General features: G+C 35.1%; 1 protein-coding gene across 1 annotated transcript in view; it reads left to right on the top strand.

Moving 5' to 3' along the window:
- sorcs3a (sortilin related VPS10 domain containing receptor 3a) overlaps window positions 1-13,146 on the top strand; it is a gene marked incomplete at both ends in the record, with an annotated part of 238,476 nt that overhangs the window by 203,330 nt on the left and 22,000 nt on the right. Inside the window, 2 exons of the mRNA XM_079422243.1 lie at window positions 8,950-9,063; window positions 10,553-10,724. Of these exons, the coding sequence (XP_079278369.1) occupies window positions 8,950-9,063; window positions 10,553-10,724 (286 nt within the window). The remainder of the gene's footprint in view (window positions 1-8,949; window positions 9,064-10,552; window positions 10,725-13,146) is intronic.

Here is a 13,146-nt window from a genome sequence, read left to right as displayed (position 1 = left end):
AATTATCAATAAGTGTTCTTTTGTATCAATGTTGCAAGCTGTTTTGTGAAAGAGGCTTGCTGGTTAGGCTTGCTTCAGACTAGTTGGAGCCAGGAATCCGATTTATGACGTTGTCCTGTTACCGCTTTGAGGCCCCTCTTTCTGGAATCTCAGCTTCTTAGGTTTCAATGTTCTGATGCATCTTAAATTTTTCTGATTCAGTCTCTGATATCCGACACTTTCTTTCTTTCTTTCTTTCTTTCTTTCTTTCTTTCTTTCTTTCTTTCTTTCTTTCTTTCTTTCTTTCTTTCTTTCTTTCTTTCTTTCCCAAAAGTATGTGAATACATCTTTTGGAAAGGGGCGTCACTTTTATCAAATTATTTTTGCTGAAATTTTGCCCTCTTCTCTTAGAGGTCTGTCACATTCACTGATTAAGAATGTCAGAGGGCGGATTAAAAAACAAACAAACAAAAAACAAACTGTCTCTGACATTTTTTCTGATTTGCTGTGACACAAAGCACGCCTATGTAAGAACAGAAGCATTGCATGGACTAATCTTGAATAAAATATTCTAATCTTGATTATTTCTCATTTTTATGAGAAAAACATTTATTTTAGTGGGGGGAAGTCGTGGCCTAATGGTTAGAGAGTCGGACTCGTAATCCAAAGGTTGTGGGTTTGAGTCTCGGGCCGGCAGGGATTATAGGTGGGGGGAGTGAATGTCCAGCGCTCTCTCCACCCTCAATACCACGACTGAGGTGCCCTTGAGCAAGGCACCGAACCCCCAACTGCTCCCCGGGCGCCGCAGCATAAATGGCTGCCCACTGCTCCGGGTGTGTGTTCACGGTGTGTGTGTGTTCACTGCTGTGTGTGTGCACGTTGGATGGGTTAAATGCAGAGCACGAATTCCGAGTATGGGTCACCATACTTGGCAGTATGTCACTTTACTTCACTTCACTTCTTCTTAAAAACTGAAAAATGCTAGGTTACACAATCACCATGGATCTGAGCAGAAAAGTAGCTTGTTAGTTTAATTCAGTATGAGACGTTCATTTGTTCATTAAGAGTGTTCCAACTGATTATTATAATGATTATATAATGATCGTTTGAATTTTGCTCGTAACATATTGCTGCCAGACTCTTTATATGTCTACATTATTACCTCTGCCATCACAGCAATCTTCTCTTGATAACTAAATCTCTAATTCAACTTCTGTCCTATTGTTACATTCCAGGTGGTTTATATAAAAGCCAGAGCTGCAGTACGTAGTTTAGCAGAAAACATTTATTTCCTTTTTATCAGGGGAAATTATTATAATATATCAACTTAAAAAGAAAAGGAAAATAATGTTATTTTTGCTGTTTTGTTTTTGACGGGCAGTTGAGAAAGGAAAGAAGATTAGCAATTAGGACATGTTGCATACTAGACCTACATGTTTCAAATGAGTGCTAAGCGTTAAGGCACAAGTTAGGAATTGCAAATCCTCATGGCTTTTTTAACTTCAAGACATTAATTAAAGTTTGAATAAAATTAAGTTTATTTAAGTTCTTATTTAGTTCTGCCAGAACAGATTTTTTTTTTTTTTTTTTTTCTCTCGGTGTAAACAAATTTAAGAACCATAATTCACAGTTACTGCATTTTATTTTTTTGGTAATGCATTTTGTGTGATTTGTAGGTGTAATAGTCTGGATGATACAGACATGACAAACTACTAAATAGATTTAATTTGCATGCTAATTCATTTTCAAATTTCAAGTTCTCTGTTTATCTTAAATTAACCAGATACAGCCGAGCTGTGGTAACTTTTTTTTGTTCCAATGAGCCTCATTTCTAAATGAGAAAAACTTTAGCAGTTTAATTAAGTCCATTAGCTTCTGTGATACTGTGTTTTCATATATTCATTGTCCAGATCAGTTCGGCCCACCGGTACATATTTCATCCTGCAGTTTTAAGATAGGAACATGCCTGGAAAAACAAAACAACTTTTGCTAAATTTGCTGTTATTCACAGAACTTTTAATTGCAAAAAAAACATCTTGTGACATGATATACAGAGCAATTATTCTGTGGAATATAATATGTTGTCTCTTTCCATTAGCTCTGATACAGAGAGCTCATCTAATAAGTTTTATTGGTTTAGTTTGTGGTGTAAGAATTAAAAACACATCTTCTAGCTGCATATATAAGATATGTGATACTGACAGAAGAACAAAATAACATTTGTAAATACATCTGTTGCGAGGACAACTGTAATTAGGAATTCTCCATTTATTTACAGTTTATAATAATAATAATTGCAGTTGGTGATGCAGTATGTAGATAACAATTTAGAGACTTTTAAGCATGTCTAAACTTTTACATATTTTTACACTATAAATATACAGTATATATATGTACAGGTATGTGTATATATATGTATACATATATGTGTGTGTGCGTGTGTATATATATACGGTATATATATATATATATACAGTGGGTACGGAAAGTATTCAGACCCCCTTCAATTTTTCACTCTTTGTTATATTGCAGCCATTTGCTAAAATCATTTAAGTTCATTTTTTTTCCTCATTAATGTACACACAGCACCCCATATTGACAGAAAAACACAGAATTGTTGACATTTTTGCAGATTTATTAAAAAAGAAAAACTGAAATATCACTAAGTATTCAGGCCCTTTGCTCAGTATTTAGTAGAAGCACCCTTTTGATCTAATACAGCCATGAGTCTTTTTGGGAAAGATGCAAGTTTTACACACCTGGATTTGGGGATCCTCTGCCATTCCTCCTTGCAGATCCTCTCCAGTTCTGTCAGGTTGGATGGTAAACGTTGGTGGACAGCCATTTTTAGGTCTCTCCGGAGATGCTCAATTGGGTTTAAGTCAGGGCTCTTGCTGGGCCATTCAAGAACAGTCACGGAGTTGTTGTGAAGCCACTCCTTCGTTATTTTAGCTGTGTGCTTAGGGTCATTGTCTTGTTGGAAGGTAAACCTTCGGCCCACTCTGAGGTCCTGAGCACTCTGGAGAAGGTTTTTGTCCAGGATATTCCTGTACTTGGCCGCATTCATCTTTCCTTCGGTTGCAACCAGTCGTCCTGTCCCTGCAGCTGAAAAACACCCCCACAGCATGATGCTGCCACCACCATGCTTCACTGTTGGGATTGTATTGGACAGGTGATGAGCAGTGCCTGGTTTTCTCCACACATACCGCTTAGAATTAAGGCCAAAAAGTTCTATCTTGGTCTCATCAGACCAGAGAATCTTATTTCTCACCATCTTGTGGTCCTTCAGGTGTTTTTTTGTGTCTTGCACTGAGGAGAGGCTTCCGTCGGGCCACTCTGCCATAAAGCCCCAACTGGTGGAGGGCTGCAGTGATGGTTGACTTTCTACAACTTTCTCCCATCTCCTGACTGCATCTCTGGAGGTCAGCCACAGTGATCTTTGCGTTCTTCTTTACCTCTCTCAGCAAGGCTCTTCTCCCCCGATAGCTCAGTTTGGCCGGACGGCCAGCTCTAGGAAGGGTTCTGGTCGTCCCAAACTTCATCCATTTAAGGATTATGGATGCCACTGTGCTCTTAGGAACCTTAAGTACAGCAGAAATTCTTTTGTAACCTTGGCCAGATCTGTGCCTTGCCACAATTCTGTCTCTGAGCTCTTCTGGCAGTTCCTTTGACCTCATGATTCTCATTTGCTCTGACATGCACTGTGAGCTGTAACGTCTTATATAGACAGGTGTGTGGCTTTCCTAATCAAGTCCAGTCAGTATAATCAAACACAACTGGACTCAAATGAAGGTGTAGAACCATCTCAAGAATGATCCGAAGAAATGGACAGCACCTGAGTTAAATATATGAGTGTCACAGCAAAGGGTCTGAATACTTAGGACCATGTGATATTTCAGTTTTTCTTTTTTAATAAATCTGCAAAAATGTCAACAATTCTGTGTTTTTCTGTCAATATGGGGTGCTGTGTGTACATTAATGAGGAAAAAAATGAACTTAAATGATTTTAGCAAATGGCTGCAATATAACAAAGAGTGAAAAATTTAAGGGGGTCTGAATACTTTCCGTACACACTGATATATATATATATATATATATATATATATATATATATATATATACTGTATATATTTATATATAGAGTATATTTATAGTGTAAAAATATGTAAAAGTTTAGAAACGGTGAATAAATGGAGAATATATATATATATATATATATATATATATGTGTGTGTGTGTTTGATTAGGGTTGGAGCTAACGCTGCAGGACTGTGGCCCTCCAGGACCGAAGTTTCCCAGCACTGATGTAGTGTGTCGTGTCATATCATGTACTTCATCAAATGAGATTTTACTCTGTGTTAAACTTCAAGAGGTACTTATTCTCTGCTGTGAAACAGAGGTGCACATTACACATTTTGCATATCACTTTGGGTGTTCCTTTGCACCCAGGAACCTTGCATCTTCCCTTTTTGTCACACATAATAGGAAATCCTGGATAGGGATGGGAGCTGTGGGAGCCCTTCCTTCCTTACCCCTTACTGCGCAATGTTCCCTGAGGCAACAAAAAGAAAAATAGAATTTCTGAACATGCAAAATAAATAAAAAAAAATCCTAAAACCTGACAAAAGTCTTCTCTACACCTTCATACACATATATTTTTATGTACAGTTCATGTAATTTTAAATAAGATTACTAAAGCAAATAATATTGCCGCCTTCACACACCATGTGCTCCTGTGACCATGTGTCAGAACAGGATGTCCCACCATCAAATGGTGCTTGATAGTGACTCCCACACCTTATTGGACTGTTCTTTGATACTATTAAAGCATTGTAATTGGTTGCAATCATTAAAAAAAAAAAACATGCACTTAACATGGGGCATAAGAAAAACTTTCCGTTGCGTGAGGGCAACACTATGCAGTAGAGGGTTAAAGAAGAACAAAGTTAATGTTTTGGAATGGCTGAGTCAAAGTCCAGACCTTAATCCACTTAAAATGTTGTGGAAGGACCTAAGCAAGAAGTTCATGGGAGGAAACCACCAACATCACAGAGTTTAAGTGGTTCTGCACTAAGGAATGGGCTAAAACTCCTACATGTTATTGTGCAGATCAGCCTTTACAAGAAACTTTACCTTCAGTTACTGCAGCAAAAGGGGGTCACACCAGATACTGAAAGCACAGATTCACATACTTTTGCCATGCATAGATATGTAGCACTGGATAATTTTTCTCAATGTTTTTTTTTTTTTTCGACAAAGAAATATTTTTATCTCACTTGATTGATTGGGTTCTCTTTGTCTACTTTCAGGACTTATATGAACATCTGATGATGTTTTGGGTCATATTAATGAAGAAATATAGGAAATTCTAAAGGGTTCACAAACTTTCAAGCACCACTGTATATATACATATATACATACAGTATACAGTGGTGTGAAAAAGTGTTGGCCCCCCTTCCTGATTTTTTTATTTTTTTGCATGTTTGTCATACTTTAATGTTCCATATCATCAAACAAATTTAAATATTAATAAAATATAACACAAGTAAACACAACATGCAGTTTTTAAATGAAGGGTTTCTTTATGAAGGGAAAACAAAATACAAACCCACATGGCTCTGTGTGACCAAAAGATCTTCAAAAGCTACACATTATGTTGAGATCCAAAGAAATTCAGGAACAAATGAGAAAGAAAGTAATTGAGATCTATCAGTCTGGAAAAGGTTATAAAGCCATTTCTAAAGCGTTGGGACTCCAGTGAACCACAGTGAGAGCCATTATCCACAAATGGCAAAACATGGAATAGTGGTGAACCTTCCAAGGAGTGGCCGGCCGACCAAAATTACCCCAAGAGTGCAGCGACGACTCATCCAAGAGGTCACAAAAGACCCCACAACAACATCTAAAGAACTGCAGGCCTCACTTGCCTCAGATAAGGTCAGTGTTCATGACTCCACCATAAGAAAGAGACTGGGCAAAAATGGCCTGCATGGCAGAGTTCCAAGACGAAAACCGCTTCTGAGCAAAATGAACATAAAGGCTCGTCTCAGTTTTGCCAGAAAAAATCTTGATGATCCCCAAGACTTTTGGGAAAATACTCTGTGGACTGACGACATAAAAGTTTAACTTTTTGGAAGATGTGTGTCCCATTACATCTGGTGTAAAAGTAACACAGCATTTCAGAAAAAGAACATCATACCAACAGTAAAATATGGTGGTGGTAGTGTGATGGTCTGGGGCTGTTTTACTGCTTCAGGACCTGGAAGACTTGCTGTGATAAATGAAACCATGAATTCAGCTGTCTACCAAAAAATCCTGAAGGACAATGTCCGGCCATCTGTTCGTGACCTCAAGCTGAAGCGAACTTGGATTCTGCAGCAGGACAATGATCCAAAACACACCAGCAAATCCACCTCTGAATGGCTAAAGAAAAACACAATTAAGATTTTGGAGTGGCCTAGTCAAAGTCCTGACCTGAATCCTACTGAGATGCTGTGGCATGACCTTAAAAAGGTGGTTCATGCTCGAAAACCCTCCAATGTGGCTGAATTACAACAATTTTGCCAAGATGAGTGGGCCAAAATTCCTCCACAGCGCTGTAACAGACTCATTGCAAGTTATTGCAAACGCTTGATTGCAATTGTTGCTGCTAAGGGTGGCCCAACCACTTTTTCACACAGGGCCATGTGGGTTTGGATTTTGTTTGATTAATATTTAAATTTTTTTGATGATCTGAAACATTAAAGTGTGACAAACATACAAAAAATGTAAAAATCAGGAAGGGGCCAACACTTTTTCACACCACTGTATGTATATATGCATGTGTGTGTGTATGAGTGTGTTTACCTGTTTTTAAACAAAAATTTTTTAAAATGATACAAAATCAACATTTTACGCAGTGTAATCAGGGTAGTGTTTAAATACAAATATAGGAGTGATTTTTCTCAGTTAAATTAACTTTTTTATTTTATTTATATTTTATATATTTCATATTTGCTAGTAATTATTCTACTTTAAGTGTATATTAAATAAATCATTGATATGTTTATTATTGAAATGTTGTTGTTATATGCGTGTTAATTTTATTTAATTTCTTTATTTTCTTAAATATGTGGGTAGATAGTATTTATAGAGTTGTTACTTTTTAGTTTTAGTTACTTTTTCTTATTTGTAAGTCGCTTTGGACAAAAGCGTCTGCTAAATGACAAAAGTAAAAAGTAAGTAAAAAATCATTATAATAGATAATAATAGATCTCAAGAATGATAATAAGAATGTTGCTTTGACTTTTTTAAAATAAGAATTTAATCATTTATTTATTTTGATTTTCATAAGAAATTTGTTTCATAAGAATAATATTTTTTCTAAGAAAGGATTGTCTCCTATACTGCTACCATTGACCAATACTATACCAAGTATACCAAGTATTTTAAAGAACAACTGAGTTTCAGTTTGATTATGATATAAATGAGAGTGACATAGAAGCACATCTTTGTTAGTTAAAAGATCAGAAGTTCCTTTCATTTTTGGATATATAAATGATCTAAGAGTAGCTTTATTAAGTGTCATTACTAAACCAGTCAGTATTTTCCAAACTGTAATTCAGAAACTCCATTTCTTCTTACTTATGTAAGATCAAATAAAATTTAATGTTAACTGGCATTAGCAAGTCCAACATTTTCTCCAAAAACGTAAGAAATGTCATGACTATTTTACATCATTACTATCACACAATATCAAATATTCACACATTATACAAAAATCCACTTCAAAGATGATCATGAACTCTTTATTGAAAGACATATGTTTTAGTTTTCAAAATTAAGGCAAGACACATTTATTTCTAGATCACATTAAAAAGCCAGCACCGACCCAAGTGCTGTACATAAATCCTGACAAATAAAGCAATAAATAAGAAAACCAACAAGAAAGCACATACATTAATTAAACTGCAATGATAAAAAACCCAGGGTAAAAAGCTTGACCTTTGACACCATTGTCCATAGTTTAAATTGTATCTTTCTGATAGAAAATTTTTGAATGAATGATGGATTTTTGGTGGAGGCTGGAATTTTTTCTTCCTCTATGGTACAATTAAGTTGTGGTGTACCTCAGGGTTCAATCTTGGGACCTCTTTTGTTTTCGTTGTATTTGATCCCTTTAGTTTATTTTGTTTTCGTAAGCGTAATATTCTGTAGAATTTTTACATAGATGATACCTAGCCATTCCTTCCTTAGGTGCTGGTTGGCAGCTAACTTTCTTCAACTGAATAAATCTAAAAAAAAGTAATGAAAGTGTTACTATTTAAAGAATCACCCATATGTACCTAAAGCAACACTACATTTATGGGAATAATCTGAGCACCAGCACACAAATATCTTTTAAAGCTTGACTCTTATCTGAGTGCCGGATTGGAACTGCTCATAATTAAAAACCCAAATGTGTGATGCCAAAAGGGACCATGTGGTCTGCTGGGTTTTGTTGTGGATCAGAAATTAATTGATAAATCAAAGTCACCGATGATATATGAACAGACATTCACTTCAGCAGGTTCCAGGGCTTCTGGGAGAAGAGAGAATGAATTGAAAGACGATAAGGACATACGTTGATGCCTGCAGCTCTCAGAGCAGAAAAGACATTTGTCATCCCAGAATTAATACATCTCAATGGCTGCGATTGGCTCAAGGGCATAAAAGAGGGACATGCTTGAATACAAGATGTGCCGCTGTGCATGAATGAAAGGATGTACAGGTAGTTAAGAGAATGTTTTACAGGTTAGGCATCAGGGAACGGCATTAGAAAATGTCACAAACGAGTTTTGAACTTGTGATGACCTTGTATGAAACCAGTCAAACATACCTGGAGAGAATTTATGTTTTTAAGGATGAATTTGATACCTCAAATGAGTTGAAACTAAATAAATGTTATTTATGTGAGTTTTTTTTTTTCTTCTTGTTTGTTTTGTTTTGTAGTGATTATGGTTTTGAGAGAAGAGGGGATGGAAACTGTTTGCCTGCATTTTGGTTCAACCCTTCCATGTTGTCTCGAAGCTGCAGCCAAGGGCAAAACTACCTCAACAGCACAGGGTAAGCCGACTATATACAATATGCAGATACTTCATATTTGTGACCCTGGACCCCTATCATAACAATCCATACATCAATGGAAATCTTTATTCAGCTTTCAGATGATGTATAAATCTCAATTTAGATACAATTGACCCTTATGACATGGTGCTGTTTTACTTTCATCTTGGGGACATTTGATGGCTAAATCTGTTTTATTAATCTAGTTTTTGCCATTTTTATTGTTTTTTTTTTTAATTATGTCTATATTTTCTATAGTTTTTAATGTTGTTTATTATTATTTTTTATTATTATTTATAAAGTTTTTTTTTTTTTTTTTTTTTGCCCCAGTAACATTATTTTTTAATGGATTTAGTAATAGTTAACTATAATAACCCTTCCTTTTAGCATTTTAGAAAAATAATATTATATATAATATTTAACATATTTAATACTTTACATAATATTTAGATATTATATACAAAAGTGTTTATTTTTTAAGATCTAGTAATAATATTTATTTTTAAACAATTAATCTTGTTTATAAACATAAACTGAATATAGAAAAAAAATCTAGAAACATTAATTTGTTTAATTTTCTATATATTTGATATATTTGTATATAATTGTTTTAGTTAACTATAATCCTGTTTTTATAATAATAATAATAATAATAATTTATTATTAATAAAATAAAAATACAAAAATATGCTAAATAAAAATAATGTATTAATACAAAATGAATAAATACTATAGAAAAATCAAATATAGTTTTTTTTACATTTCATTTTTTCATATTTTTCCATATATTTCATATATATGTTTTTAAATAGTAATATAAAAATAAGAAAGCAATAGCTAACTTACAGTATATTCCCCAATAGTCATATATTATTCTTGTGATCACTGGGATAAAGTGAAGAGCACTTTTCGTAAAGAATTTTTAATCAGACACTAAACCAATCTTGTGTTAGGAATGTGGTTATTTTTAATTAAGTGAGCCATGATTTAAACTTGCTGTGCTGATGAGCAGACACAAGCCATATTGACATGAGCAGGTTTTAAACTTTCTGGAGATTGTGGCGTCCGTCTTTACGACAACTTTCTAGACAGACAATCCATACAAAGAGACCTAGCTGGACAGATAACACTGTGTAATGGAAAGACTTCATTTAAACCTAATTTAAAACCAACATCAGTCAGTAAGCATATCCATTCAGAGCAAGAGTGCAAAATTACAGACAAGGAAAGAGACAGAGAAAGAATGCGATTATCATTTTCAGAGATTGTGTCACAAAAAAATGTGGCCAAAACCAATTCATCCAACAACAAAAAAACAGAGCTGCTCAGAATGGATCTATCAGGCTTGTTGTATTCAAATGCATAAAAACAGTGACCCAGGCTCTAAGTCATGTGAATGCCATTAAGTTAGATAATATCAAACCATCAAGTCATTTATCTCAAAAGAAAGATGTTTCAGACTAGTTTTTGATTTCTTTGTTTGTTTCAGGTATCGCAAAGTGGTAGCGAATAACTGCACAAAAGGAGTGAAGGAGATGTACACGGCCAGGAAACAGCAGTGTCCGAATCGCCCCCCGCGAGGTTTAGTCCTGACAACGCGTGACGACAAACTCACAGCCAACATGGGCAGCAATGTGACCTTCCTGGTGCGGCTAGACGAGGTGAGAACATCACGAGGGTCATCTGAATCCGATGAACTCAGCTAATGGAAAATCATAGTCAAATTATCGGATTCAGTGATCTGATCATTTAAAATGCAGCATGGCCAGAAGCTATAATTATGGGCCTGGTATTGAGTCAAGACCTAAATTATACAGTAATAATTATTCATTTGATGCGCTAACTCCATGTGAGTAGATTATCAATGATCAGATATCAAGATGTCCACGTAGCAGATTAATTTATTATGTCTGTTAGCTAAAGCAGTGGTTCTCAACTGGTTTTGCTTCAGGACTAAGATTTAACATCAGGCATCAAGTTGAAGAAACAGTGTCTTTTTTTAGGGGGGCAAAATAAAGTTATAAATAGACACACAGACTGACTTTGACATTAACCACAAAAGATATGGGAAGTGGGTTTTTTTTTTTTTTTTACATTTTAAGGCAAAACATCCAAGGTGAATAGCTATGAATACATATTAATAGAAATAAATACTAATGAATATCACCATACTTATCCAGTTGCTTGGGTACATTAAGAATGGCAAACGTTTTGGTATTGCAAGTTTTGTTTTCAGAGTGCTTATTAATATGAACTAATTTGCATAAATCCACAGAACAGAAATCTTAACATTGCATAGCCAGGTTCACAAATTCTGTTGATATATTAGAGGTTAAGGTTTTTACAGAGAGGATCTTGGATAGCTCTTTTTATCGCTTAATAAATCAGAAAATGCAGTCATTAGCTACAGGGAAAAAAAAAACTACAAAAAAAAATGTTTTTAGGGATATAATTTTGTTTTAAAAAAGGCAAACGATACGTGAACAAACCCCATCTGTAGAAACCTTCAGAATATTATACAGGAATAAAATTTGGTGTATGTAAGTGCTACTGAAGTGGAGAGTTCTTGCTCAGTGTATGAGGGAAAAAAATAAAAAACTTATTTTGAGGAAAACAAAAATAATTCCTATAAACAGTGTGTTGTATCTGAAATCTGCAGGCGCAGGTAGATAACGTGCAATAAAATAAACACTTGAAAGTGTAGATGTTTTTTTCCACTAGTCTGAAACAACATGTTATGAAAATCCAAAGAGCTCAAAATCTCAAAATTGACCAGTGCATTAAAAAAAACAAAAAACATTTTGCCTGTAGTGCCTTGCCTTGACTTTTTTTTTATATTGCTTTCCTACCAAGGCATGTCTACACATATTTTCACTGATCTCTGGGCACTGGACAATTGTTTTGTCTGGTAGTCTAAAAATGTGTTTTGTGTAGTTACTTCTGATTTATTTTAGTCAACTCAGAAATATGAATTAATATGACTCAATCAACCAGACTACATTAGCATACACCAACAAAAGTCATTTTGAAGGTTCAGGTCAGAAATAGCACCTTAAGGTAATAGTTCATCCAAAAATGAAAATTAGCTGGACATTTATAACCCTCAGACCATCCAATATGTAATGAGTTTGTTTCTTCATCAGAACAGATTTGGAGGAATTTAATTTACATCACTTTGTTACCAATGGATCCTCTGCAGTGAATGGGTGCCGTCAGAATGAGAGACCAAACAGTTGATAAAAACATCACACTAATTCACAAGTAATCCACACCACTCCAGTCCATCATTTAATGTCTTGTGAAGTGAAAAGCTGCATGTTTGTAAGAAAGAAATCCATCATTAAGGCATTTTAACTGACCAAAATATTATGCTTCCTGCAGTGAAAAAAAAAATCCACCCCATTGTCATCTCAAGTCAAAATTCACCAGGATGTTTGTTTAGAACTGTTTTTGGACCGTTTTTGCTTGAAAATGGTACTTGGTCTATGTATATTTCTCCCCTGATTCAGACGAGACGAGATTCACTGGAGAAAGCAATTTTATGCATAGACTCGCATTTTAGAAAGAAAAGCTTTACATTTTACAAGACGTTAATTGATGGACTGGAGACATGTGGATTACTTGAAAGTTTGGATTATTGTAATATTATCAGCTGTTTGGACTCTCATTCTGACGGCACCCATTCACTGCTGAGGATCCACTGGTGAGCAAGTGATGCAATGCTAAATTTCTCTAAAACAAATTTGCACCGTTTGCATGAACAGCGCAAATTTTCAGCCAGTTATTGGCCGACACAGTTGTACTATAATTTAAAACCTTTTTACCGTGCTGGTTTGTTATTATGGTTTCAGCTATTTAGAATTAACCTCCCATGACACCAGCACAAAAATAACTATGAGTGGTTACTTTACATGATGGCCAGGCTATTTTTTCTATTTAAGTGGGCTGTTCTTGGTGGACAAGACTTTCATACCAGACTGGCTAAGTGAGACTATCATTGAGCTCTCTATGTGACCGTTTACACCCACATAGGTCATTTTGACATTCTGGAAACTTTCCATAATTTGGTGTCCTCCGCTCCGA

Source organism: Barbus barbus (genome assembly GCF_936440315.1).
Source record: "Barbus barbus genome assembly, chromosome: 7".
Taxonomy (NCBI): domain Eukaryota; kingdom Metazoa; phylum Chordata; class Actinopteri; order Cypriniformes; family Cyprinidae; genus Barbus; species Barbus barbus.
Note: the sequence above shows the minus strand (reverse complement) of the source record. Positions and strands in the feature narration are given on the sequence as shown.